The sequence below is a fragment of the Mytilus edulis genome, chromosome 8 (assembly GCF_963676685.1).
Source record: "Mytilus edulis chromosome 8, xbMytEdul2.2, whole genome shotgun sequence".
NCBI lineage: Eukaryota > Metazoa > Mollusca > Bivalvia > Mytilida > Mytilidae > Mytilus > Mytilus edulis.
This window is the reverse complement of record NC_092351.1, coordinates 23,747,388-23,774,194: the sequence shown is the minus strand read 5'-3', so window position 1 is coordinate 23,774,194 and position 26,807 is coordinate 23,747,388. Positions and strand designations below refer to the sequence as shown.

At 31.8% G+C, this 26,807-nt stretch overlaps 1 protein-coding gene across 2 annotated transcripts in view; it reads left to right on the top strand.

The window, feature by feature from the left end:
• The window catches only part of LOC139485131 (uncharacterized), a 93,949-nt gene that overhangs the window by 37,363 nt on the left and 29,779 nt on the right, over window positions 1–26,807 (top strand). For both annotated transcript variants that reach the window (XM_071269282.1, XM_071269283.1), the window contains 18 exons: window positions 7,940–8,285; window positions 8,912–9,212; window positions 9,700–9,820; window positions 10,897–11,121; window positions 15,024–15,233; window positions 16,051–16,328; window positions 16,467–16,617; window positions 16,860–17,078; window positions 17,775–17,937; window positions 18,402–18,658; window positions 19,512–19,538; window positions 19,977–20,174; window positions 21,893–22,028; window positions 22,426–22,451; window positions 23,068–23,209; window positions 24,786–25,021; window positions 25,361–25,525; window positions 26,308–26,497. In XM_071269282.1, coding sequence (XP_071125383.1) covers window positions 7,940–8,285; window positions 8,912–9,212; window positions 9,700–9,820; window positions 10,897–11,121; window positions 15,024–15,233; window positions 16,051–16,328; window positions 16,467–16,617; window positions 16,860–17,078; window positions 17,775–17,937; window positions 18,402–18,658; window positions 19,512–19,538; window positions 19,977–20,174; window positions 21,893–22,028; window positions 22,426–22,451; window positions 23,068–23,209; window positions 24,786–25,021; window positions 25,361–25,525; window positions 26,308–26,497 — 3,391 coding nt within the window. The remainder of the gene's footprint in view (window positions 1–7,939; window positions 8,286–8,911; window positions 9,213–9,699; window positions 9,821–10,896; window positions 11,122–15,023; window positions 15,234–16,050; window positions 16,329–16,466; window positions 16,618–16,859; window positions 17,079–17,774; window positions 17,938–18,401; window positions 18,659–19,511; window positions 19,539–19,976; window positions 20,175–21,892; window positions 22,029–22,425; window positions 22,452–23,067; window positions 23,210–24,785; window positions 25,022–25,360; window positions 25,526–26,307; window positions 26,498–26,807) is intronic.

Here is a 26,807-nt window from a genome sequence, read left to right as displayed (position 1 = left end):
ATGTATCTCGTCATTCGGAGAATCTATTTTAATGATAGATCTTTTATTGTTTCTGTTCAATAAGTTTATAAACATATGTCCTTAAACATTGTGTTTTTAATCATTCCAGAAATACGTTATAAATACTCAGGACCTCGTATAATCACTGAATAAAAACCAATAATAGGTAATCAATCCTTTTTCCATGCAGGATAATATTCTCTATAGCGCATTTGAATAACCAAACAAATTATAATGAGGCAGTCGTTGTCTTTACAATTCTGCTGAAATAGCCTTGACGTTGCGTAATCCTTTCGGCGACGTCATGATTTTTTCTCTCTTTTCCCGTCAACAACACCCTTTTAACGGCTGATATATGAAAAAGGAGTTCGGTAACCCCATGAAAATTATATACCAAAAGAAAGGAAAATAATACCTTAAAAACATTTGATTTTTATAGAAAAATCGTAGGATTGGTTTAAACTGCAGAATAAATAAAGCTTGAAATTTCTTATTTTTGGTTCAAATTTGACGTTATGTCTATGTACTTTATGTTGTTTCATTACCATTTTCTAATGCCTGGAACTCGGAAATTAGATCGGTGACCAGCTTAAATTTTTCGATTTTTCATTATCTTTTAGTAAGTTCTACGTGCATACAATTTTTTTTTTAAATCGCAGGACAAGCCATTTACGTACCTGTTACCTTAATTAGAGTGTATTTTTCCTTAATTTTTAGCTCACCTGACCTGAAAGGTCAAGTGAGCTTTTCTCGTCACTTGGCGTCCGTCGTCTGTCGTCCGGCGTCCGTCGTCCGTCAACTTTTACAAAAATCTTCTCCTCTGAAACTACCGGGCCAAATTTAACCAAACTTGGCCACAATCATCCTTGGGGTATCTAGTTTAAAAAATGTGTCCGATGACCTGGCCATGGCTAAAAATAGAACACAGGGGTAAAATGTATATTTTGGCTTATATCTTTGAAACCAAAGCATTTAGAGCAAATCTGACATGGGGTAAAATTGTTGATCAGGTCAAGATCTATCTGCCCAGAAATTTGCAGACAAATCGGACAACCTGTTGTTGGGTTGCTGCCCCTGAATTGGTTATTTTAAGGAAATTTTGCAGTTTTTGGTTATTATCTTGAATACTATTATAGATAGAGACAAACTGTAAACAGCAATAATGTTCAGCAAAGTAAGACCTACAAATAAGTCAACATGACCAAAATTGTCAGTCAACCCCTTGAGGAGTTATTGCCCTTTATAGTCAATTTTTAACAACTTTTCGTCATTTTTTGTAACTTGTACAAAAATCTTCTTCTCTGAAACTACTCGGCCAAATTTAACCAAACTTGGCCACAATTATCATTGTGGTATATAGTTAAAAAAATGTGTCCGATGACCCCGCCTACCAAACAAAATGGCCGACATGGCTAAAATTAGAACATAGTGGTAAAATGCAGTTTTTGCTTTATATCTTTGAAGCTAAGACATTTAGGGCAGATCTTTCAAGATTTAAATGTCCATCAGAATAAGATCTATCCCCTCACAAATTTTCAGATGAATCCGACAACCTGTTGTTGGGTTGCTGCCCTAAAATTAGTAATTTTAAGGAAATTTTGCAGTTTTTGGTTATTATCTTGAATACTATTATAGATAGAGAAAAACTGTAAACAGTAATAATGTTCAGCAAAGTAAGATCTACAAATAAGTCAACATGATCAAAATTGTTAGAGGACCCCTTAAGGAGTTATTGCCCTTTATAGTCAATATTGAACAACTTTTCGTCATTTTTGTAACTTGTACAAAAATCTTCTTTTCTAAAACTATGGGCCAAATTTAAACAAACTTGGCCACAATCATTACTAGGGTATCTATTTAAAAAAAATGTCTAATGACCCAACCTACCAACCAAGATGGCCGACATCAGTAGATACAGTAACAGGTGAGCGACACAGGCTCTTGAGAGCCTCTAGTTTTATTAACCCTCTTAAAAGTTTGACTTCCATCTATCAAAGATGATGTTTACTTCAAACAGAACTAAGCACATCAACAATGGTCACTTAAGGTTAAGATGTTTTCTCACTCTTTATTGAGTGTAGCACCTCATTATAGAGATTTAGAAAACCCTCTTCGCCTTGACAGTCTTCATTATTATTCCCATCACTGCCAAGCTTTAAATTAAAGATGAAATTTGAGTTAATTGTTTAATATCATGTATTTATTACCCCTTAGAACATTGATATTGATGCTGCGATTTACTGCACAAATTAGCATTAAATGGTATCGTATCACTGAAGAAAATGTGTTTTGTTTTCTTTTTTCAATTGATTGAATTGATTTATATTTGTTATTTAATTGAATACAGTTGTCAGTGGGTGATTTTATTGAAGTAATGTAGGATTTATTGTAAACAGAAGTACAAAATTGTTGCACAATTCTGAAAATCAAAGGGTTTTCATTAGTACTTTGTAACTTGCATTTCTATTCCATATGCATGTGAAATTGGCTTCAGCCCACCACATTTTGTGCATGTACCTAGTTAAACTATTTGGTCTTTGTGTTTTTAATTTTCCTTTTTGTGTGTTCTTCTATTAGTAATGTAGAGGTGTTCTGTGTTGGTGGTTTGTATGGCTATTTTACTGTGCACATTTTTGGAAATTATTGTTTTATTGATAAAAAGAGTCAGGAAAAAAGGTTTGTTTCCGTCATTGATGCTGTATTTCACCTATTAACAGAAACTGCCTTTGCTTTCTTGATGCTGATGACAGATCGTCAAAAGTCTGTTGCATTTATTCACAAATAATCTAGGTTCCAGTAATATAGAGCTTTACAAAATTGGTATGGATTTTTGTCTAACATCCCAGACTGTATTTATAAATGACATTGCAATTTTGTGCAGATTCAGCATTCCACAGACTTTGTTCAGCCTACACATATGATATTTAAATTTGTGACATACTGAAATCATCCACAAAAAGTATCACATTAGAAACTAAAGGTTACTTTGTTTTTACCATTTAGTACTTAAAAAGAATAATTCAAGATGCGTTCTACTGATTTTGGCAGGTGCTTTCTTAGAACATCTGTACTGTTCAATTAATAGACCATTAAATTTTCAAAATCTATAATACTTATATGAGTTTGAACTGATTTAATTGATAGCAGCTCTTAGTAGGTTAGAGTCTTGTTGATTTAAAAATCAGGATTTCGATTAATTGTTTTCCATTCATATCTGAAAAGTTTTGTTTTTAAAGTTCGTGTTTGAGTCTATATGTACTTCTACAAAGAAGTTGAAAAACTGCCTTTGTATGATGTCACTGCTTTATTTACTTTGACATCTTGGCTTGTGAAGTACATATTTTTTCATTTGATATTTACTCAGCTTTAATACAGAAAATGGAAATCTTCAATTAAAACTTTTTTTTAACTCTTAGATTTAAAACCCCCCAAAGTATTAGGAATTATCAAATAACCCCTGTCAGATGTTGTCAAATCCTCAATATTTATAGTTTTGAACTTTAATTGTCTTGTAGTATATTTGCTAAGATCTTAAAAATTCAAATAACCCCAAATCTGCCAAAATAGTCTCATTTTGAGGTCTTGTAGTAAATATTCAGATATTGCAACAACCTTACCCTAAAAGATATTTTACTACAAAAACATCTTCTCGAATGATATTGATGTAATTAGAATATATATTTGAGTATGAGACACTGTGCTCATATTTAACTTTACAAATACTATGTGTAAAATTATTGTCATCATCTGGTTTCAATGAACGCATAAAACTTTGCTCAGTGCTCGGAGCACAAAAATCATGCTCGAAACATGAAATCCAGCAATTTGATTGGTTGATTTTCGAGTCTGAGTACAAAAATCATGCTCGAAAGTTTTATGACCGTGAGGCCTGGTTTCAATGAAAGTCACATGATGGAAGACAAAGGGATGCTTCTGAATATTACAAAGAGTTCACCATTGATATTCTTCTATAGAATATCTATACCATATCTTCTTCTTCTTTTCTTCTTCTCCTTTTCTGTAAATTCCTCCTGCTATTGAGAAGTACATCCAAAAAGAAAAAAAAATTAAGGATTACATTAGATGGACACAACCTCCAGATGGAAATTATCATCCTATTTTGTTTTGTACAATTTATTTTTAAAGATTTAAACTTTTTTGCAATTTCATGATAGCTCTCTTTTCAGTGAAATAAATTTAGCAAAATAATATCCCTCGTCTTGAAGGCTGAAAAGGTGTAGGAACTTTCTATCAAGAATGGCCAGGTATAATGGTGTTTGTTTATAACAGATCTAACACAGGTGAATGAAGTTTGCCAAAAAAAAAAGGAAAAGAAAAAGTTTTTGGCACCTGAAGATTAAAGTGGTTCCCTTCACCAATCAAAATAAACATTTTCTGATTGGCTTAATTAATCTCCCCGCCAGAGTTACATAAACGTTCACTTTAAACTTAATTTCTGTCTTATTTTAGCAAACCAGATGTTAGGCACAATGAAATTACTATATAATGGCTTTCAGTCCTGATGTTTGTAAAATCAATCTTCTTACCATATAATTTTGTTTAAGATTCAGTGGTTAAAAGAAATATAGCTTTGAGCTGCAACTGCATGTATTGTTTAAAAGTAATCGTTTAAAGTTTTACAAAGAGTTAAAGAGGCATTTCGAACTTAGCCAAGAACTCCCAATTCGTTTGAAACATGGATTTTCAATTTTTGTTAAATTGCAGTTGCAACATGCAGACATTAAAGTCAAAATGTAAACAGTTTATGAAGCGCACCAACTATCAAAACACTTAAAATAATCTTTGAGCCAAGTTTGAAAATTGAGGTTTGAATACCAAGAAATAAAAAAACATTATTCTTACTTACAAGTGAAAAATAGTATATATTCACCAAGTGTTTTCCATCCAAATTCTGAAAAAAAAATTGATTAGATCTATCTAAGCCTTTTTCAATAAAATTATCTGGTCTTTCTGATGTTAATGTGGTTCAAACTGTTTAGATTTTTGATTTTTAAGCATTGTAACTAGACAATAAAGCAAACACTGCTTAAAAATATGATCTGATTGTCTTGGGTTTAAGACCATGTGAAAACAATAATATACACCTATAGAATGAAATTTACTTTGCTACATAACTTGTCTGTATCTTTGCAGATTAATCTTATGTTTTAACTATCAAGGTGAAGGTCAATGTCAAGGTCAAAAGTGTGGAAACATAGTTTTTTTATTAGCTCACCTGGCCCAAAGGATTTAGAGCAAATCTGACATGAGGTTAAATGGTTTATCAGGTCAAGATCTATCTGCCCTGAAATTTTCAGATGAATCAGACAACCCATTGTTAGGTTGCTGCCTCTGAATTGGTTATTTTAAGGAAATTTTGCTGTTTTTGGTTATTATCATGATTATTATTATAGATAGAGATAAACTATAAACAGTAAAGTAAAACCTAAATAAGTCATCATGACCTTAAGGAGTTATTGCCCTTTATAGTCAAATTTTAACAATTTAAAATTTGTAAATTTTCACTAACATTATCTACTGTAACTACTGGTCCAAGTTCATTATAGAGATAATTGCAAGCAGCAAGAATGTTCAGTAAAGTAAGATCTACAAACATATCACCATCACAAAAACACAATTTGGTTATGAATCCATCTGCGTCCTTTGTTAAGTATTCACATAGACCAAGGTGAGCGACACAGGCTCTTTAGAGCCTCTAGTTTTTCTTTCCCTTCCTCACTCATTTCTTAGATTTTTTTGGGTGGAAATGAAAGAAGAGAGGTGAAATAAATTTTTGGATGTTGTATTTAAACTGATTCTGATATGGAATGAGTGATTAGGCCAATTGCAAAAAGGTAATATTAACAGTTTTCGGAACATCTCTTGACTTGTCAATAGGGGTATGGATGTGTATTGGCTAAATTTGTAAAATACAGAGGAGCAATCTTTCTGAATTTTGGATATATATTTGGACTAGGACTATACATTACACACACAAAAAATTTGACAAAAGTGCATGGTGCAATTTTTTTAATGATGCAAAACGTTATAAAGAACTGATAGAGGAATTAATTGTGGTCTGTGGCCAGTCTTGTTAGTCTGATATATGTTAACCTTGACCTCTTAATGCTTTGTATTTAACCTATGATCATTATACACGTGAGAAGTAACCTTGGCCTCTTAATGCTTTGTATTTCACCTATGATCATTATACAAGTGAGAAGTAACCTTGGCCTCTTAATGCTTTGTATTTCACCTATGATCATTATACAAGTGAGAAGTAACCTTGACCTCTTAATGCTTTGTATTTCACCTATTATCATTATACAAGTTAGAAGTAACCTTGACCTCTTAATGCTTTGTATTTCACCTATGATCATTATACAAGTGAGAAGTAACCTTGACCTCTTAATGCTTTGTATTTCACCTATTATCATTAAGTGAGAAATTCCTTGTTTCATAATACTGTTGATTCCTTTATTTTTTCTTGGGTACAAATTTTTATTGTTTGAGGAAAGCTTGCAATTTAAGGCCAGACTTTTTTTATTATCTGTTTAACGAGATCCGCCGACTCCATCTTTCCCGATTCTAGAATAAAAATAAAAGTAGTGCTTCTTATTTTTATTATTATTTTTCCCGCCGACTGTTACGAAATCCTCAGAAAAAAATAAAATGTGTTGTTCACGATACTCGCTTTCAGTCAATTTCGTTATCGGTAATATTTTTACCAAGTCAATTAAACAGCAATTTTCATTTAAAAGTAAAGAAATTCAAGGCATAAACGATATATTTTCTTCTAATAGATTTTTAAGCTGGTGGCATGCTTTTCATACTTGTTACACGAGAGCGTACATCAAATCATTCTAACTTTCGGCAAAATCAGTTATTACTTCATCAGAACTTGATGAAATTAGCCTAAAGTAAACTTGTCATCCATGTATTGCATTAGAAACGTCATATTATTTTCCAAATAGCGTATCAAACATCGTTTATTTTTGTAAATTTTTCTTCGTCCGACATTTTAATTTGTAGAACTACGGATCGGAATCGGGATTTCATCGGAAACGGACCCGCTATGACCGAAATCCGGATTCTTGCGATAATGACTACAGACGCATGAATGGCACTGCTGACAGACAAAAATTGATCCCAAAAGGGAAAATTACGCATTCCACACGCATTAACATACTTTTGGTTAGATCTTCTTGATTAATGTATATATTTCCATGTATAAGCATTGTTTCAATTTATAGGTTAAAGTTGCTTAACTCTGGGACTACTACACCAGAGACACATGTGTATATATATGTCTCTGCATACACTAAGAGGTTCCTGACTGGGTGACTGGTATATACATATATAGTGTATATGCAGCGAGGTTGATATATTTGAGTGGTGCCATGGATCTATATTAGTGGAAATACAGAATCAAAACATAGTTTTTATGTTTATATTAATAGAAGGGTTAACCAGAGACATATATAAACTATATGCATTTATATTTCTCTGGGTTAATATGCTGGTCTGTCCTTATTTCATTGTTCTTGTATTTTGATAAATTCTAAAACAAAACAAAAAGTCACTTATAATGGTTTTATTTTTATTTTTAGTGTCGACTGGACCAATTTTTTGCACTTTTATTTTTTTTTTATTTCGCCCCCTCGACCCTAATTTTTTACAAATTTTCTCGTTAAACAGATAAAATAAAAAGTCTGGCCTAATGGATATTAGAATTCATGGTCTTGTCAGACTCTGCAAAAATTCCTATAGAAAATCTGTAATTTGTTGCACTTGGAATTTGCAGTTCTGGAATAACCATGAAATCAACAAAAATGGTATCCAACAAATAATAAAGAATCCACAATAATGTTTATAAATGAGTAAAGATCGATTAAACCAATGTTTTTTTTATCTAAAATAATTTTTATGATTTTCCTAGGTAACCTTAGCAATGACAGAACCAGGGATGTATTCTCTTCATATGACTGCAGTAGACAAGGCAGGAAATTATATGACAGGGCGTGGTTTGTTCCTGTTTGATGACGAGTCAGTTGTAGACAAACAGGGAGATCCAACTTACTGTTCTACTGCATCAGAAGATACATCCTACATATGGGTTGTAGAGGATACTCTCAAGGTCAAAGTCCAGTTCAAAGATAGATTTATAAATACCAGACACAAGCATAACAAATGGTTGAATAGAGTACGGACATATAATCCACAAAAAGTTATCTATGAAGACTTGTATGGCAATAGAACCAATAAACCTATTTCTAATATTCATGGTAAGTTAAACTTAGTTTTATCTTTTACATAAATCTTCTTCTCAGAAAATACTGAGCCAAAATCAAACTTGGTCACAATCATTATTGAGGTATCTAGTTAAAAAAATGTGTCAGATGATCCCGCCCTGAAATTTACAGATAATTCAAGACAACCTGTTGTTAGGTTGCTTGCTGCCCCTTCATTTATAATTTTTAGAAATATTGCAATTTTTAGTTATTATCTTCAATAGTATTTTAATGAGATTTCAGAAAACAAAAAGAAATTTGGGGTCAAGGGATATGTTTTCTTGCTAGAAAACAAAATTAGTAACTGCATAACACATTGCTTTATCAAAGTAAATTAACCTTAGTTATCTCCCCTCAAATGGCAAAGCTGAAAATAATTGAATCAGACAAAAAATAAAAAAATATAAAGTGTTAGTATGATTTAAGAGTGAAAATAATACATGTATTATAGAACACATAATTTTCTTCATTTGATTGATAGTTTTGTAAATGATTTACATATTCTTTCGAAGTTTTTTTTAAATTCTTAAAAGATCTAGACCAACTGTTCCCTGCTATTTAACAAATTTATTGGCTGTAATTTGATATACTTTAAAGCATCATTACTTTTATTTTTACAGCCATTGTAGACTTCCAAGTGTCATTTGAGGTTCATAGTGCTCCAAGTACTCTTAAGGATTCCCGTGCTCTAACATCAATATCTAAATTAAAGAATCAATATGACATCCTAACGTTAAATTGGGCTGATGGAGATCGTCTGACCTCAACAGTTAAAGCTTTTGACGTTCTTCGTGAATCTAACGAAGAGACTATTGTCATCTACAGAGATGCCACACCACCTCTGTTAGAAAATCTATGGTTGACCAAAGGTGACAGATTGAACATCAGTGTACATAGCTTAGAAGATTTTACCAAAATGACGTAAGTTATTATATCTTATATTTTGGTCTGCAGTGAAATACACAGGGAAATTTCACTGATGTGAATTTTAAATGAATTGAGATCGATGTCAATCTTAGGCGAATTTCACCTCAAACAAGTCTTTTATAGCTGACTATGTGGTATGGGCTTTGCTTATTGTTGAAGGCTGTACTATGACCTATAGCTGTTTATTTCTGTGTCATTTAGTAGTCTGATTGGCAATCATGCCACGTCTTCTTTTATATATTATAGTTTATATTTCATAATCTCGGGTGAATTTCACCTCTAACTAACTTATAATTGAAACAAACATAAACTGATTTCATGTGAGTTTCATGTGAATTTCACTTTGAAAACACATGAATTTCTGTTATGAATGGATTGATCATACTCTCTTTTATAATAATTTTTCATGAAAAAGTGGAAAGTCAAGCCATTTGTAACAGCAGACATTGAATAGCTCATTAGTATTTTTTACATTCAACAGAATAGAATGGGAAGCCTATGACCCGCACAGCGGTTTGTCCTCTGTGAATTGGAAGTTGTTTGACCATAAGACTGGAGATGTACATGGATATGAAGATATCATTGCTCAAGGATCAGCTTCTGTAAGTTTTAAATAAAACAATGATAAATTATTATAGTCCATACCACAGAATCAGGGAATAAAAAAAGTTGACGTAAATACTTAATTGTAAGATATTGAAATCATTATTTTTTTTGCACTTAAATTATGTTAAATTGATAAAGAGTATTAAAGACTTATTGAAGCAATAAGGAACAACTATTTGATTTGATTTTTTTTTGGGGGGGGGGGAGTGCAGGAGGACAATCTCTTTTTTCCCTCCTCTCCCTTGATTTGTTTTTCATATTTATAGAGTAGTAGTCAATTAGATTCTACTTCAGAATATTCATTGGTATATGTTTTAGTTTTTTATAAATGAAATTTGTTTCTATGGGCATCACAGAGTGTGACCATAAGTATTTGTCACTTGAGATTTTTCACTATATATTTCAAATAAAATGTAGTACTACATGTATTTAAAAAAAAATTGTGGAAACTCCAGGTTTGATTTTAAGCAAAATGGTACTAATAGAAGCTGAATTGTCACAGGTTTAATTGGTTATATTTTTGTTGTGACTCATTTTCATTTTCTCACGAGATAAACACAAAATATTATGTTCTGTTCAGAAATTTGTTAAATATTTCAACCAAACTAAATTGTAAAATTTTGTTTTCTGTGTTCACATGAAGAGAAAACAAAAACAGCTCAAGACAAAACTATGACCAAATAAACAAATTTCTTTAGACAATCCTCCGTCTTTTAATGCTTATATAAAACCCAACCATAAATCCTTCAAAGTATTTACGAAAAAATATATTTGTATATGATATATATAGCAAGTAATGCAGGTGTGGAATAGTTTGTCTATGAACTAGCTGTACCATAATTTTTCGTACTACAGTAAACAAGCTTTTTAAGTTAAATAAAAAAAGAGAACATCTGTCTTTTATACCCTGTAGTAACTCACAACACAAAACATTCATTTTAATTCTTTTTTTGCAGATTTTGTTCGAAAAAAAAGGCACTGGTTATAAAAAATGTGTTCAGAAAAGTGTTAGTAAAATGAGACACTGCTTTTCTGGTTGTAAATTTTTAAGAGATGTTGATTTTCTTTTCAGGATTTATCATCATGTAACAGTACATATGGTTCTTATGCCAGGGGCGCTAACTGTTACTGTACACCCTTTCAAGGATGTTTTCATCGCCATTTCCAAATTAAACCAGAAATCAAGCTAACTGGAGGTCTGCTGCAGAATAAAGATAAAGGAATGCATGAATATGATTATTACATCGAAGTTTCTATCACAAACATTGCTAAAATTACAACTGTATTAAAGAAAAAGGTCTGTTATTTATCTACTATTATTAGCTCACCTGACCTGAAAGGTCAAGTGAGCTTTTCTCATCACTTGGCGTCCGTCGTCTGTCGTCCTGTGTCTGGCGTCCGTAAACTTTTACAAAAATCTTCTCCTCTGAAACTACTGGGTCAAATTTAACCAAACTTGGCCACAATCATCCTTGGGGTATCTAGTTTAAAAAATGTGTCCGATGACCTGGCCATCAAACCAAGATGGCTGCCATGGCTAAAAATAGAACACAGGGGTAAAAAATATATTTTGGCTTATATCTTTAAAACCAAAGCATTTAGAGCAAATCTGACAAGGGCAAAAATTGTTGATTAGGTCAAGATCTATCTGCCCTGAAATTTTCAGACGAATCGGACAACCTGTTGTTGAGGTGCTGCCCCTGAAATGGTAATTTTAAGGAAATTTTGCAGTTTTTGGTTATTATCTTGAATACTATTATAGATAGAGATAAACTGTAAACAGCAGTAATGTTCATCAAAATCAGACCTACAAATAAGTCAACATGACCAAAATTGTCATTAAACCCCTTAAGGAGTTATTGCCCTTTATAGTCAATTTTAACAACTTTTTTGTCATTTTTAGTAACTTGTACAAAAATCTTTTTCTCTGAAACTACTGGGCCAAATTTAAACTAACTTGGCCACAATCATAATTGTGGTATATAGTTTAAAAAATGTGTCCGATGACCCCACCTACCAAACAAAATGGCCGACATGGCTAAAATTAACCATAGTGGTAAAATGCAGTTTTTGCTTTATATCTTTGAAACTAAGACATTTGGGGCAAATCTGTCAAGATTTAAATGTCCATCAGAATAAGATCTATCCCCTCACAAATTTTCAGATGAATCCTACAACCTGTTGTTGGGTTGCTGCCCTAAAATTGGTAATTTTAAGAAAATTTTGCAGTTTTTGGTTATTATCTTGAATACTATTATAGATAGAGATAAACTTTAAACAGCAATAACGTTCAGCAAAGTAAGATCTACAAATAACTCAACATGACCAAAATTGTCAGAGAACCCCTTAAGGAGTTATTGTCCTTTATTGTCAACAACTTTTCATCATTTTTGTAACTTGTACAAAAATCTTCTTTTCTAAAACTATGGGCCAAATTTAACCAAACATGGCCACAATCATTCCTAGGGTATCTATTTTAAAAAAGTGTCTAATGACCCCGCCTACCAACCAAGATGGCCGACATCAGTAAATACAGTAACAGGTGAGCCACACAGGCTCTTGAGAGCCTCTAGTTTTATCATGCATGTGTTATTATACGACCGCAAAATTTGAAAAAATTTTCGTCGTATATTGCTATCATGTTTGCGTCGTCGTCTGCGTCGTCGTCGTCCTCGTCGTCCGAATACTTTTAGTTTTCGCACTCTAACTTTAGTAAAAGTGAATGGAAATCTATGAAATTTTAACACAAGGTTTATGACCACAAAAGGAAGGTTGGTATTGATTTTGGGAGTTTTGGTCCCAACATTTTAGGAATTAGGGGCCAAAAAGGGCCCAAATAAGCATTTTCTTGGTTTTCGCACTATAACTTTAGTTTAAGTTAATAGAAATCTATGAAATTTTGACACAAGGTTTATGACCACAAAAGAACGGTTGGGATTGATTTTGGGAGTTTTGGTTTCAACAGTTTAGGAATTAGGGGCCAAAAAAGGGCCCAAATAAGCATTATTCTTGGTTTTCGCACTCTAACTTTAGTAAAAGTAAATAGAAATCAATGAAATTTAAACACAATGTTAATGACTACAAAAGGAAGGTTGGTATTGATTTTGGGAGTTTAGGTCCCAACAGTTTAGAAATTAGGGGCCAAAAAGGGACCCAAATAAGCATTTTTCTTGGTTTTCGCACCATAACGTTAGTATAAGTAAATAGAAATCTATGATATTTAAACACAAGGTTTATGACCATAAAAGGAAGGTTGGTATTGATTTTGGGAGTTTTGGTCCCAACAGAATAAGGGGCCCAAAGGGTCCAAAATTAAACTTTGTTTGATTTCATCAAAATTGAATAATTGGGGTTCTTTGATATGCCGAATCTAACTGTGTATGTAGATTCTTAACTTTTGGTCCCGTTTTCAATTTGGTCTACATTAAGGTCCAAAGGGTCCAAAATTAAACTTAGTTTGATTTTGACAAAAAATGAATCAGTTAGGTTCTTTGATATGCTGAATCTAAAAATGTACTTAGATTCTTGATTATTGGCCCAGTTTTCAAGTTGGTCCAAATCGGGGTCCAAAATTAAACTTTGTTTGATTTCATCAAAAATTGAATAAATGGGGTTCTTTGATATACCAAATCTAACTGTGTATGTAGATTCTTCATTTTTGGTCCTGTTTTCAAATTGGTCTACACTAAAGTCCAAAGGGTCCAAAATTAAACTTAGTCTGATTTTAACAAAAATTGAAATCTTGGGGTTCTTTGATATACTGAATCCAAAAATGTACTTAGATTTTTTATTATGGGCCCAGTTTTCAAGTTGGTCCAAATCAGGATCTAAAATTATTATATTAAGTATTGTGCAATAGCAAGTCTTTTCAATTGCGCAATGGCAAGACATATCTAATTGCACAATATTGTGAAATAGCAAATTTTTTTTTAATTAGAGTTATCTTTCTTTGTCCAGAATAGTAAGCAAGAAATATCTAATTGCAAAAGATTGTGCAATAGCAAGATTTTTTTTTTAATTGGAGTTATCTTTCTTTGTCCAGAATCAACTTAAATCTTTGTTATATACAATATACAATGTCTATTCACTTTTTACTACCAACTGAAAAATTAAAATAATCTTTACCATTCAGTGATAACAAGCAGTTTTTTTACATCTTAATATTTTATGATGTATTTAAATGAGTAGTTATTGTTGCAAACTCCATTAGAAATTTTAATTGAGATGAGTTTTGGAATAAGGGAAAGGGGGATGTGATTAAAAAAATTGGGTTCAATTTTTCTCATTTGAAATTTCATAAATAAAAAAGAAAATTTCTTCAAACATTTTTTTGAGAGGATTAATATTCAACAGCATAGTGAATTGCTCTAAGAGAAAACAAAAATTTTAAGTTCATTAGAACACATTCATTCTGTGTCAGAAACCTATGCTGTGTCAACTATTTAATCACAATCCAAATTTAGAGCTGAATCCAGCTTGAATGTTGTGTCCATACTTGCCCCAACCGTTCAGGGTTCAACCTCTGCGGTCGTATAAAGCTACGCCCTGCGGAGCATCTGGTTTTTATATTTATTAATGCAATTTAATGTAAGACATGTTTTAGAAATTAAGTGTTGTGGAAACAGAATGATTTTTTCCTTTACCAAATTATATGAAATCACTACAGTTACATACCAATTAATAGATTCATATTTCTTAAATGTGATTTATTTTGATCTTATTTCTTAATGGTTAACTCGTTGAATAGTAATTGACTTTGATATATTTCGCCATTGAACACTATTTCTTGTCTTTAAATTACTGTCCAAAAGTCATGTAGATAACGTCTCATGGAGAACTTGCCATTAATATACAAACTCCATTTATGCTACTGTGAATTCAGAAATTATTGTGTGCATTTATTTTAATTGCGATTTTAACATTTGAGACTTATATATTTGCGATTCTGAGAATCTTGTTTTATTCATATGAATAATTCAAAATGTGAGTTAAAATTATTGTGATTATAACCTTGTTGCATTTTTTCGCAATAATAAAAACATCGCAATAATTTCTGAATTTACAGTATTTTGAAAATATTTGCAGTTTACAATTGATATTATAAAGCCCACCTCATTCAGGAATGGTGCATGATGGTATATCATAACTTGCCATTAATGCACAATCTCCTTATATCATATTTTGAAAAAATATTTGCAGATAACAATTGACATAAGCCCTCCTCATTCAGGAATGGTACATGATGGTATCAAGGGTAACCCAGAGATAGACTATCAACAAGGAACTGATCTCAAAGCATACTGGGAGGAGTTTTTTGATAGAGAAAGTGGGGTGTTTTTCTACCAATATATAGTTGGTACTAGCTGTGCTGGCAGGAATGATTTTACCCTTGATGGAACAAACCCAAATGTAAGTAGATAATAAAAATGAATAGGACAAAGCAACCATAGAAAACCACTGTATTAAAGGCTCATGACCTCGGACAGGTACATGTATACAGAATGCGGGTAGGCTATATTGATTTTCTTTTATACAGAACTTAATATATAAATGTAAACATACATATCTATTTTTCAAAGCAACATGAGATATACAAAATATCTTGAAGACTAAAATTGATCATAAGTATACTGAATTGTGTAACACTTATGTTCAATCTTATTTGTGAAACTCATTCTTGGATCTGACTACTTCTACATACAACCCTTTATAAAATTTGTTCTAATAATTGTACATACTTAAATTCCTGGTTTACTTCTACTATTGATACATGAAAGATTATCTGTTCAAGAATTATATACAAATGTATATATTATGTTCACAGTAATTGTAACATTGCATGAAATTTAAATAAGGAATTTCTTACAGATAACTCTTAGATCAAACTACCGGTAAGGGTTGTTATTATAGAAGTAAAGTATAAAATGATGGGAACAATAAACTTATTTACACTTTTGGAATGTAGCTGAATTTGTCCAAAAAATCGTCTGACATCAGGCTACGATAACTTTTAAATTATGACTTTTTTTCAAATGTTTTAAATTGTGATTTAAAAGTAATGACGGGCATGTTTGCATACAAGTGTAAATACATCTATAGAAGCTTCATAGTACACTTCATGATCAGTATGATAAAATTGTAAGATTTCATCAAAACATTAAATAATCAGTATTTTGTCTTGCAAATATAAATACTGAGTTTACACCCAGTTATATTTTCATTTCAGCTAGTAGAGACTTACAACACCTTTGGCAGCCATACTGCAAGTGTTAATGGGACGTATTACTTCACTGTGGTAGCATATAACAGAGCCTTGGATCCCTCAGATCCAGTGTGTTCAGATGGAGTTACCATAGACAGTTCAGTCCCAGCAGTTCAGGAAATAGTTGTGGAAAATTCACTGATTACTGGAGGACTTATAACAGATTCCACAAGTACTAACTATTACATTTTGGGATCTGGTCGTATGAGGAGACTTATAACTAATGTTACTGCTGATTGTGTGTAAGTAAGACTTGACACCTACTCCCACTTTAAGTTGTGTATATGTGAGTCAGATACTTCTCTCAGTTTTAGGTGTATGCAAATAAGACTTAAAAACACAATTCCACTACTGTCTCTAATACCTATTATGTTTTGTAGGAGTAAAGCAACATCCCTGAATGACACAGATCTATACCCTCAGGAAAAGTTTGACAATGGTAGTCTGGTAGAAGTAGATGGTCATGTGTTCTGTGGTAACTCTTCAGGTGCACCAAGTAACATAGGATTAACATTGTATAAATCTTCTTTGGTAAGTCAGAGAAAATAAAAATTATCTTTAATACAAGGACCACTTTATCTTAATAAAAGTAAAGACATTTGGTATGAGTGCCAATGATACAACTATCTATCAGAGTGCAGTAGCGGATTCAGTCATTTTCAAAAAGGGGAGGGGAGAGGTCCCAACCCAGAGGTTAGAGGGAGTTTTTCTGTATATCCCTCCTGCCTAGGAGCAACTATAATCTGGTAAAAGTATCAATGATTACCTTTCAGATGGAGATATCATGGGAACCTGTAGACATTCCAGCTAAAGTATATGATTATGAACTCGGATTTTCATCAACTTCAGGAAGTGCTGCACCAGATATCATGGCATTTGAATCAACAAAACAACATGCCCACCACAGAGTGGTTCATACAAACATTCCAGATGGAACACAATTCTATATCATTATAAAAACCATCAGTAAATCTAACGTAGAAGGATTAACAGTATGTACTTATTTATTATGGGTCCTAGATTCTAAGTATCAAAATACTGCAAATTCAGAAATTATTGTGTTATTGCAATTTTGGAGAATGGACAATTATTGTGATTATAGGAAAATCTGCATACAGCTATATGTATAAGATATGGTATAATGAGTTCTTAATATTGGGACTTCTCATACATATTTCGCATTGATAAAATCTCAAAATAATTTCTGAATTTGCAGTATTGTTTAAGATTTGACTGTAATAGATGAAAAATTGTGTTTCATTTTTTTCCAGAAACTAAGTGATTTGGTTATTATTCTAAATTGTTACCTGGATCATATCCTATTAAGGTCATCATGATTATTTAAATGGTTTTGTTTATATTATTTTTTACATATAAGAATAAAAATAAAATGGACGGTTAAAAAATGAATTGAATTGTTGTTTACGTTATTATGTTTGAATTTCTTGGAAAAAACGTGTATTGAAGAGTATGGTTATAGCTTAATATGTATGTCATTGCCTTGAAAACCATTTGATTTGAGGCTACATTGTCCTTGTATTCGGAAGTCCTTAATTGCCTGGAATTGAGCAATATTTATACTAATGCTTTTCTGAACATCTTTATTTATATCTGTATGATTTGTTATATGTTTTTATGATCTATGGTATTTTTTTTTACCTTTGACTTTTTACACGTACATTTTATAGACTTTAGGTCCTTGTTTTATGGATACAACACCGCCAGAGTTTGTTGGTGGCAGCAGTGTATTTACAGTAGAATTGTCAGGGGATTACCTTATAACTTCATGGCCTCAAGACGCTGTCTCTGACAGTGAAGAATTCTTTCAGCTTGACTACAAGTTTGCTGTTGGTGAGTTTCAGTTTAATACAGCTGATTTTAATTAGTTATACTTCACTGTGTGTCTCAACTCATTCAAAAATTCTTTCCATCATTTAAGGGTTCAAGGGCATACAATTTAAACATATACTCCTCTAAATTCAATGTAACAGACTTAACTAAACTTGTGATTATTAAAGTATTGAAGGTATCTAGTATAAATTCTGTGTTTTCTATTCCTGTCAATCAAACCATCATGGCTATCATAACTGTAAATAGAAAAAACAGGGGTGAAAAATATTGTCTAATGTCTTGAACATTTCAAAGACTTAATAAATTTTATGGGGCAAAAATTCTCCAAATGTCAATTTCTACCTTCTTCCCTTTTCAGAGTTATTGCCCTTAAAAGACAATATATTGAAAGTCTGATTAATTTTGAAGTTGTTGCTTATTATCTTTTATTTTTTATTTAATAAGAATATAACAATACCTTTCAGGTCACACTGCCTATGGTACAGACATACAAGACTTCCTACCATTACAGTCGGGAGATATCTGTACATTCACTTATCCACCCAACTGTACGGCAGTCGATATAACAAATATGGACTGGTTCCTGCATGGCCACCACACATACTATGTGTCAATCAAAATAACCAATAGTGCAGGACTGGTAACCATTCAAACATCTGATTCATATATTCATGATGTTCAACTACCAGCTGAAGGAGTTATTATAGATGTTGACCCACAGGTTTGCTAGTCTTCATTTAATTTGTATTTAAATTTTTTTATAACATTTTATATTTTACATTTGCTAGAAAACATCAACCTTTTTTGTTGTGTAAAAAATCAACAGCATGTAGAAAACTAGACAAACCATTAAAGTCTTTACTAATATCTATATATAATGCATTTAAATTGATATTTACATATTGGTGGTTATATCAACGAGATTGGTTTTTTTCTCTTAAGCTGGTACGGCAAAAGTTAGAAATGAAGCAAACGAGTTGAGATGACCAATGATAATCTTTTTGTCGCAATTTTACCTATGAAGATGTTTCCTTGACAACGACAAATGTTCCCTCAGTTACGTAAATTTCATATAACAACTCTGCTGAGAAAGAAAATTGTCTGTCAGCAAGATCGAAGGAAAAATTTGTAAAATAGCGATAAATACTGGTATTGTCAATAAAAATTTTCACATATTTTGATTTAGCAAAGTTGTGAAAAACTAAGGGCCAAAAAAAAATTGTAAAGTTGAAGAAAAACGAGCAACTCAAAGATAATAAACAGTCCACAAAATGCTATACTTAAAACTAAAGTTTGAGAAACACAAGTTAAATCAGAAACCAGATGAGATCTGAGTTGCTCTAGAAGGGTAAGCAATTCCTGCTCTGCTAGAGGTACCTATCTTGTTGCACATGGCTAGTAAAATTCTAGTGATGAGATGAATACAAGTCAAATATATTTTCATACTTTTATGAATATCTGACGCCTAAATGCATAACAAAGAACTTTCTCTTATATATATTTAATATTCTAAACTTTTCAATTAATCACTCTGCTTTTTTTGCTTACACTGATATAACTATTGTTTCTTTTAGAATTTTGTTACTGATATTCCATTGAAGGTAAGATCATTACATTAGCATTTAACATTATATTATTTCATGTCTTAAGATAAAATAGTAAATTGGTGCTTTATTGATACCTGCTATAACCCTGGTTCATGAACAATGTGACAATTTATTTATTAGAAGGTTTACAAATAATGTGACTATTTATTTCTTAGACGAAAATTTCAGTACAAGGATTTTTATTGTATTAGATCTATCAATTATTTAGTGGTAAAGTCACTTTCAAATTTTTATTTGGAGGGAGGGGGTGTGCTCAGAGAGGGGTGTAAGAAATTTTATTTACTTAAAAACAAAATAATACTGATTTATTTGCTGTAATAGTTTCACTTTATAATAGGTCTGTTGATAGAATTAAGTGTCAGTTGGATAATTTATAATTCATTATGAGGTGCTTTACAAAATGAAATCTTCAAGTTCTCAAGTTTTTTCTAGGACATAGAAGATATAGATTTTCAGACATCTGCCGACAGTATGTCAGCTCGATGGTCAGGATTTGCTCATCCACATTTAGATGTGACATACAATATAAGCATCGGTACAACTGCAGGAGGAAGTGATGTTGTGTCCATGAAGGATGTCGGTACAAGTTTGTCTCACCAGGAGTCAGGACTGGCTTTGACACCATTTGAGGTAAAATAAAATATATGCTTGGCAAATTTCTCTTTGTTTGAAGAATAGCTTAATTCAGGACAAGTGCTGTTAGAATTTAGATATATCTGCAATGATTTCATCTTTAATAATAAACAAATCTAGAAGAAGTTTCACACTGACTCATGATTTTGAATGAGACATTTTGAGGCAACAATATCTTTCATTTTATTGTTTCTCCTCCGTCTGAACAATACATTATTTTCATCGATCATTGGTAATGTAAAGCGTTTGTGCTACTTGTAGTAGAAACCTTCATATATCAGACTTTCACGGTAAGTAAAGCAGACGAAACTTTTAAGTGTGTGCACTCTTGTATTATATTTTGAATTAACATATTTTCAGGTCACATGATTTTTATAGATAAATACTAGACAACCAATGAATATTTTCATTTATTTTCATTTACTGACTGTGCGAGGGCTGTATAGCCAGTCAAGTTCGTTAAAAACTTCCATATATTTTCATTTATTCTTTTGTTTACCGACAGTATCATTGTATTTGTAACAGGAATTTCTAGCATCCACACTCTTTAAGCCATTACAAGATTTTAATATTTGTAAATATTCAATTTTGAAGAGAAAAGTGAAAAACAAATAAGAATAAATGAAAAAAAAATATAATAAATGTCTCCAATATACATTAATGAAGAAAAAACAACATTTAAGGTGGTACTCAACACCTTCACTAAAATTAATTTGGCTCGTTTATTTTTCATAAAATTTTGACAAAGTATTTACTTTGACCCTTTGACAAAAATTTCAAAAAATTTGAACTAACCATTTTATCAGAAAAATTACACAGGTTATTATAGCAGTTTGACAAACATTTTGATCATTGAGCAGCTTAATATTCCCTTAACAAAACAAGGTAATTAAAACGTTTAGCTGATTTTACAGAGCTATCTCCCTGTAGTGTTAGGTACCACCTTAAGGTAGATAGGGTGTCTTCCTCCATTTTGGATTTTGAAATACCAGAAAACAAGGTCTAGATTTTTGATAAAATGTGCAAATTTTGAGATTAGTAGGTAATTCATGTGTAAGATTTTTCATTATAATATAGAAAATGCCATGTTTTATCATATTTAGGGTTGTATTTTACCAGAAAACATACTTTTGTTTGATTCATTTTTTTCAAACTTTGCCAAATAAGGGGAGACAACTCAAATGCAAGGGCAGATAATTCAGATAGTGTTACTTTTACAATAGAATGTGTTAGGAATTTACCCATTTTATTATGTAGCAAGAAAACGAGTCCGGTGACCCCATTTTTTCTTCTTCTTATCTGAAAGAATATTATTGGAGCTATCTTCTCATATTTTATCTCAAAATTCTATGGTGTAGTTTTCGTTTATGACCGAAAATTGGGTTTTCCATGCATAATCTATACAAAATCTGACAATTTTGCACAACCTGTAGTGTGAAAATAAGTCTGGTAACCCATTCTTTTTATTAATGTTCTTAAACAAGCAGGATATAAACTACATTTTGGCAAATTATTAAGAAATTCTATGGATTATAATTTAGACACCCCCATCTACCTTAAAAAGAAAAAAAAATGTGTTTTTTTTTAATAAAAATCTTAAACTTTCTACAGCCTTGTACAAACTACATATTTTAGGTTAAAAAGTGCAGACTATACACTGTACACGACCAAATATGGTACTTAAAATCTTTTAAACATTGTCACATTTTTTTCAGACATACTATTTTACTGTGACTGCTATAAGTTTAGCAGGTAATACAGCAGTGTCGTCTGATGGTGTAACCATAGTAACAGAAAATGATGGGTTATCTGGAATAACAATCAATGATGGGAAACCCTGTAACATGACTGGTAAGTTTGATCAGTTCATTTTAACAATTGTCTGAATTTATAAACTGAGTCAAATAATTTTTCAGGTAATAAAATATGTTCTCCATGCAGAATTATTGGGTCTATGTTGTGAGACTATTAATGTATGACTAAAATGACAGAATTAAGGATTATGATATTCTCTATCAATAATGGTATACCATGACTGTTCTTCTAATAGCAGTAGTCAAATAATTCTTAAATGTTTCAATCTGTTTATTAGATGGTATGAACTGCATGAAGATGCAATGTAAAATAATATAACCAATAAAGTTATATACTAACGTATCATATTTTCAAAGTTTTTTTTTCATTTTGAAGAATAACAAGAGTTTGTCTTGTGATGATAATGTGATAACCATGTGTTATTCTGTTTCAGATTTAACAGTGGGACATCATGAGGATGTAAGTTAAAAAATATAAGTCAATTATAATTTACATAGCCTTGGTATAATTTTACCTTATAGGACCAAGGAAGTTGAATCATATTTTGAACCAATTAAGATTTATTGTAAACCAACTGTTTTTGCAAGCAATTTGTTTTTTGCTACTTTTGCTAGTAGAAAATAACACTAGTATAAATCATTGCAAATAAATGAAAATTATACCTTCTAAACAAGAAATAATGTATCGGCAAAAATATGTTGGTTTGCAGAATAGGAAGTGTTTGTTTGATATACAATAGGATATATAGAAATGCTGTAAATTTTTATTTAATATAGGGTTGTTTTGTACTAAAGTCAATTCTAAACATGATGGACTTTTTTGTCGGACCTGTTATCAATAAACTTTATAAGTTCTATACAAGGTGGTTTTATAACATATATGTCTCAAATTTTAGAAATGCCTCATCAAAACAGTTATTTTCCTTTAGAATTAATAATTAAGTTACTGCAAAGTTTTAGTTATTTTCAAAGTATTTTAACAACTGTTTCTCTTAATATGCTGGATTATACGGTACATAGCTCATAACATTAAACTGTTACATTTTAATTTCAAATGGTGTGTTTTTTTGATGCAGGACAACAGACTATATTGTGCAGATGATGTTGATGTTCAGATGTCCACTAGCTCTCTTAAAGCTTACTGGTCGGTACCAGTAGGTATACAGTCATACACAAGAGATGCCTACATTGCTATAGAAAAAAGAACTGGAACAGGAAGTAAGTTGGAAAAAAGTAAAATAAAAAAAAATACTGAACTCCATCCAAGGAAAATTCAAAAGGAAAGTCAAATGATGAAATCAAATGCTCAAACACTTCAAACAAATGGAAAACAACTGTCATATTCTTGACTTAGTACAGACGTTTCATATTGTATAAAATGGTGGATTACACCTGGTTTTGTAGATAGATAAACATCTCACTTATATGACAGTGGAATAGAATATACAATGGGAAGTAATTCCCCTTTCAAAATGGAAGTTTCCATAGACTAGCTAGCATGAAAAATTGGCAGTATCTTATAATGCTGTATTAGAACATTTTTCTATTATTTGATCTTAAGTTTGGGGTAAGATAATTAGTTTTGTCAGACATGTTCAGTTACTGCAAAATTTATTATAATTGCATTACAGTTTTGAATTATTGTTATCCTACACACTAAATACTCTTGTTTAACTTATTAATAGATTAAATTCATTATTTTTTTAAGACATTTCAAACTATTTCTCAATTAGATAATGTATTTTATTATTATACCCCCGCTTTAAAAAAGGGGGGGTATACTGTTTTACCTCTGTCTGTCAGTCCGTCCGTCAGTCCGTCCGTCCGTCAGTCAGTCCGTCCCATGAAACTTTCGTCACATTTTTCTCAGGAACTACACATCCACCCTTTCTGTAATTTGGTATCAACATTTATATATGTTAGCCATACCGTGTGATGCGTTTTCAGATTCATCACTTGACAACTTCCTGTTTACCAAACAGTTGTATGATTTTACACATGATAGCCAAGTTGAAAATTTTCGTCACATTTTTCTCAGGAACTACACATCCACCCTTTCTGTAATTTGGTATCAACATTTATATATGTTAGCCATACCGTGTGATGGGTTTTCAGATTCATCACTTGACAACTTCCTGTTTACCGAACACTTGTATGATTTTACACATGATAGCCAAGTTGAAAATTTTCGTCACATTTTTCTCAGGAACTACACATCCACCCTTTCTGTAATTTGGTATCAATATTTATATATGTTAGCCATACCGTGTGATGCGTTTTCAGATTCATCACTTGACAACTTCCTGTTTACCGAACACTTGTATGATTTTACACATGATAGCCAAGTTGAAAATTTTCGTCACATTTTTCTCAGCAACTACAATACAAGGATTTCTGAAATTTGGTTTCAGGATTTATATAAGTCAGCTATACCGTGTGATGCGTTTTCAGATTCATCACTCGACAACTTCCTGTTTACCGAACACTTGTATGATTTTACACATGATAGCCAAGTTGAAAATTTCCGTCACATTTTTCTCAGGAACGACAATACAAGGATTTCTGAAATTTGGTTTCAGGATTTATATAAGTCAGCTATACCGTGTGATGCGTTTTCCGATTCATCACTTGACAACTTCCTGTTTACCAAACACTTGCATATTTTTACACTATTAATATTATCCACTTGCGGCGGGGGTATCATCAGTGAGCAGTAGCTCGCAGTTTCACTTGTTTGTATTGCCTGTGCTTAAGCATGCCTTGTGTCTTAGATGTTTTTTTTATTTGTTTTCAGATATGTGGACTACTTTTCGTGATTTTGTCCATTATTCAACTGTTTTTGATGTTAGTATAGATGATCTAACATTAGATCCAGGAATTAAGTACCGTATTGTACTGAAACTGTGTGCGAGAACCATTTGTTTCCAAACTATCCACACAGATGGTGTAATGGTTATAGCAAATCCTCCCACAGCAGGAGACATTACCATAGAACATCTAAATACCACAGAAGGAAACGGAGTTGAGAAGGTTAGTATGTTACATCCTAATTTGACATCTTTATTACGCCTTTTAAACAGAGCCTTGTTCTAATTAGCACAATTATGTTTGAAACATACATGCACAGTCATTTTGTTATTGTTATTTTGGCAAAAATATGATTGAATTGAATTCAATCTGCTGAAATTTTTTTTATGTTTTTATGTGTTTAAATAGAATTTTAAGCAACTGTCTTGAAATATAAAAATGTATTAAACATATATAAATGCATGGACTATTGTAATGGCTGGTCTCTCTAATGAGGCTCAGCATGTCTATGTCTTACTACTGTAGATGTAATTTAATTTATGAAATAATTATCATTTTCAGTTATCGGTGTCTTTCACTCAATTTTATGACCCTGATATTGAAGATACAACAGAAAAATATGCTGCTGTTGACAAGTATGAGTTTGCCATCACAGATAACTCTGTACTCGGAAAGCCCTATATGACATGGACTAATCTGGTCACTTATAAAACTAATGCAAATCAGGTAACTTTCATATGAGGTCATAGTCTGACCTTTAGTTGTTTATATACATATCATTTGGACATCAAATTGGTAAATTGGCCCATTAAGGAGTTATTGTCCTTTATAGTAAGTTTTTAACAAATTTTTGTAATCTTACAAAAATCTTCTTCTGTGAAACTACTGAGACAAATTTAACCAAACTTTGTCACAATCATTATTAAGGGTATCTAGTGTAAAAAGTGTGTCTGACGACCTAGCCTGCCAACCAACATGATTGATTTGAAGGAGTTATTGCCCTTTAAAGTCAAATTTAACAATTTTTCATAAATTTTTGTCATATTTTACTAAAGTCTATTTTCTGAAACGACTGAGACAAATTTAACTAAACTTGGCCACAATCAGCATAAGAATATCTAGTTAAAAAATGTGTCCAATGAACTTGCCTGCCAAACAACATGGCAGACATGGCTAAAAAGAGAACATAAGGGGAAAATGCAGTTTTTGACTTAAATCTCTGAAACTCACGTTTTGTATATTTCATATCAGGTGACCGACACATGCTCCTTGGAGCCTCTAGTTCAGAATCTTTAACACTTCACCCAAGAATCTGTGACACATGAACTATCGACTTCATACAACAATAACTGTTCCTTTGTGGGGTCAAAATTAATGTTATCAATTAAAGATGTGTATAATAACAATTCTAATTTGGATTTTACTGGAGGTTGGTCAAACCAGTAACAATAACAGAGCACTTGTTAAATATCCTATAAAGAATGCAAAAACAATTTGTTTTTTTTCAGATATCCTTTGAATATGAATTAAATGGTACAATGGATTTTTCAAAATGTAAAAGATTTTCTATAAGAGGATATAACAATGTCAAGTTATACACAACCATATCTACCGAGGTGAAAGACTGTGAGGCATATAATCCTATATTGATAATACCTAATATTGTCATCGATGCTGTAGGAGCACCTGATGCTTTAGGTAAGATTATTATTATTTTTATTAGCTCATCTGACCTGAAAGGTCAAGTGAGCTTTTCTCATCACTTGGCATCCGGCGTCCTGCGTCCATCGTCCGTAAACTTTTACAAAAATCTTCTCCTCTGAAACTACTGGGCCAAATTTAACCAAACTTGACCACAATCATCCTTGGGGTATCTAGTTTTAAAAATGTGTCCAATGACCTGGCCATCCAATCAAGATGGCCGCCATGGCTAAAAATAGAACACAGGGGTAAAATGTATATTTTGGCCTATATCTTTGAAACCAAAGCATTTAGAGCAAATCTGACA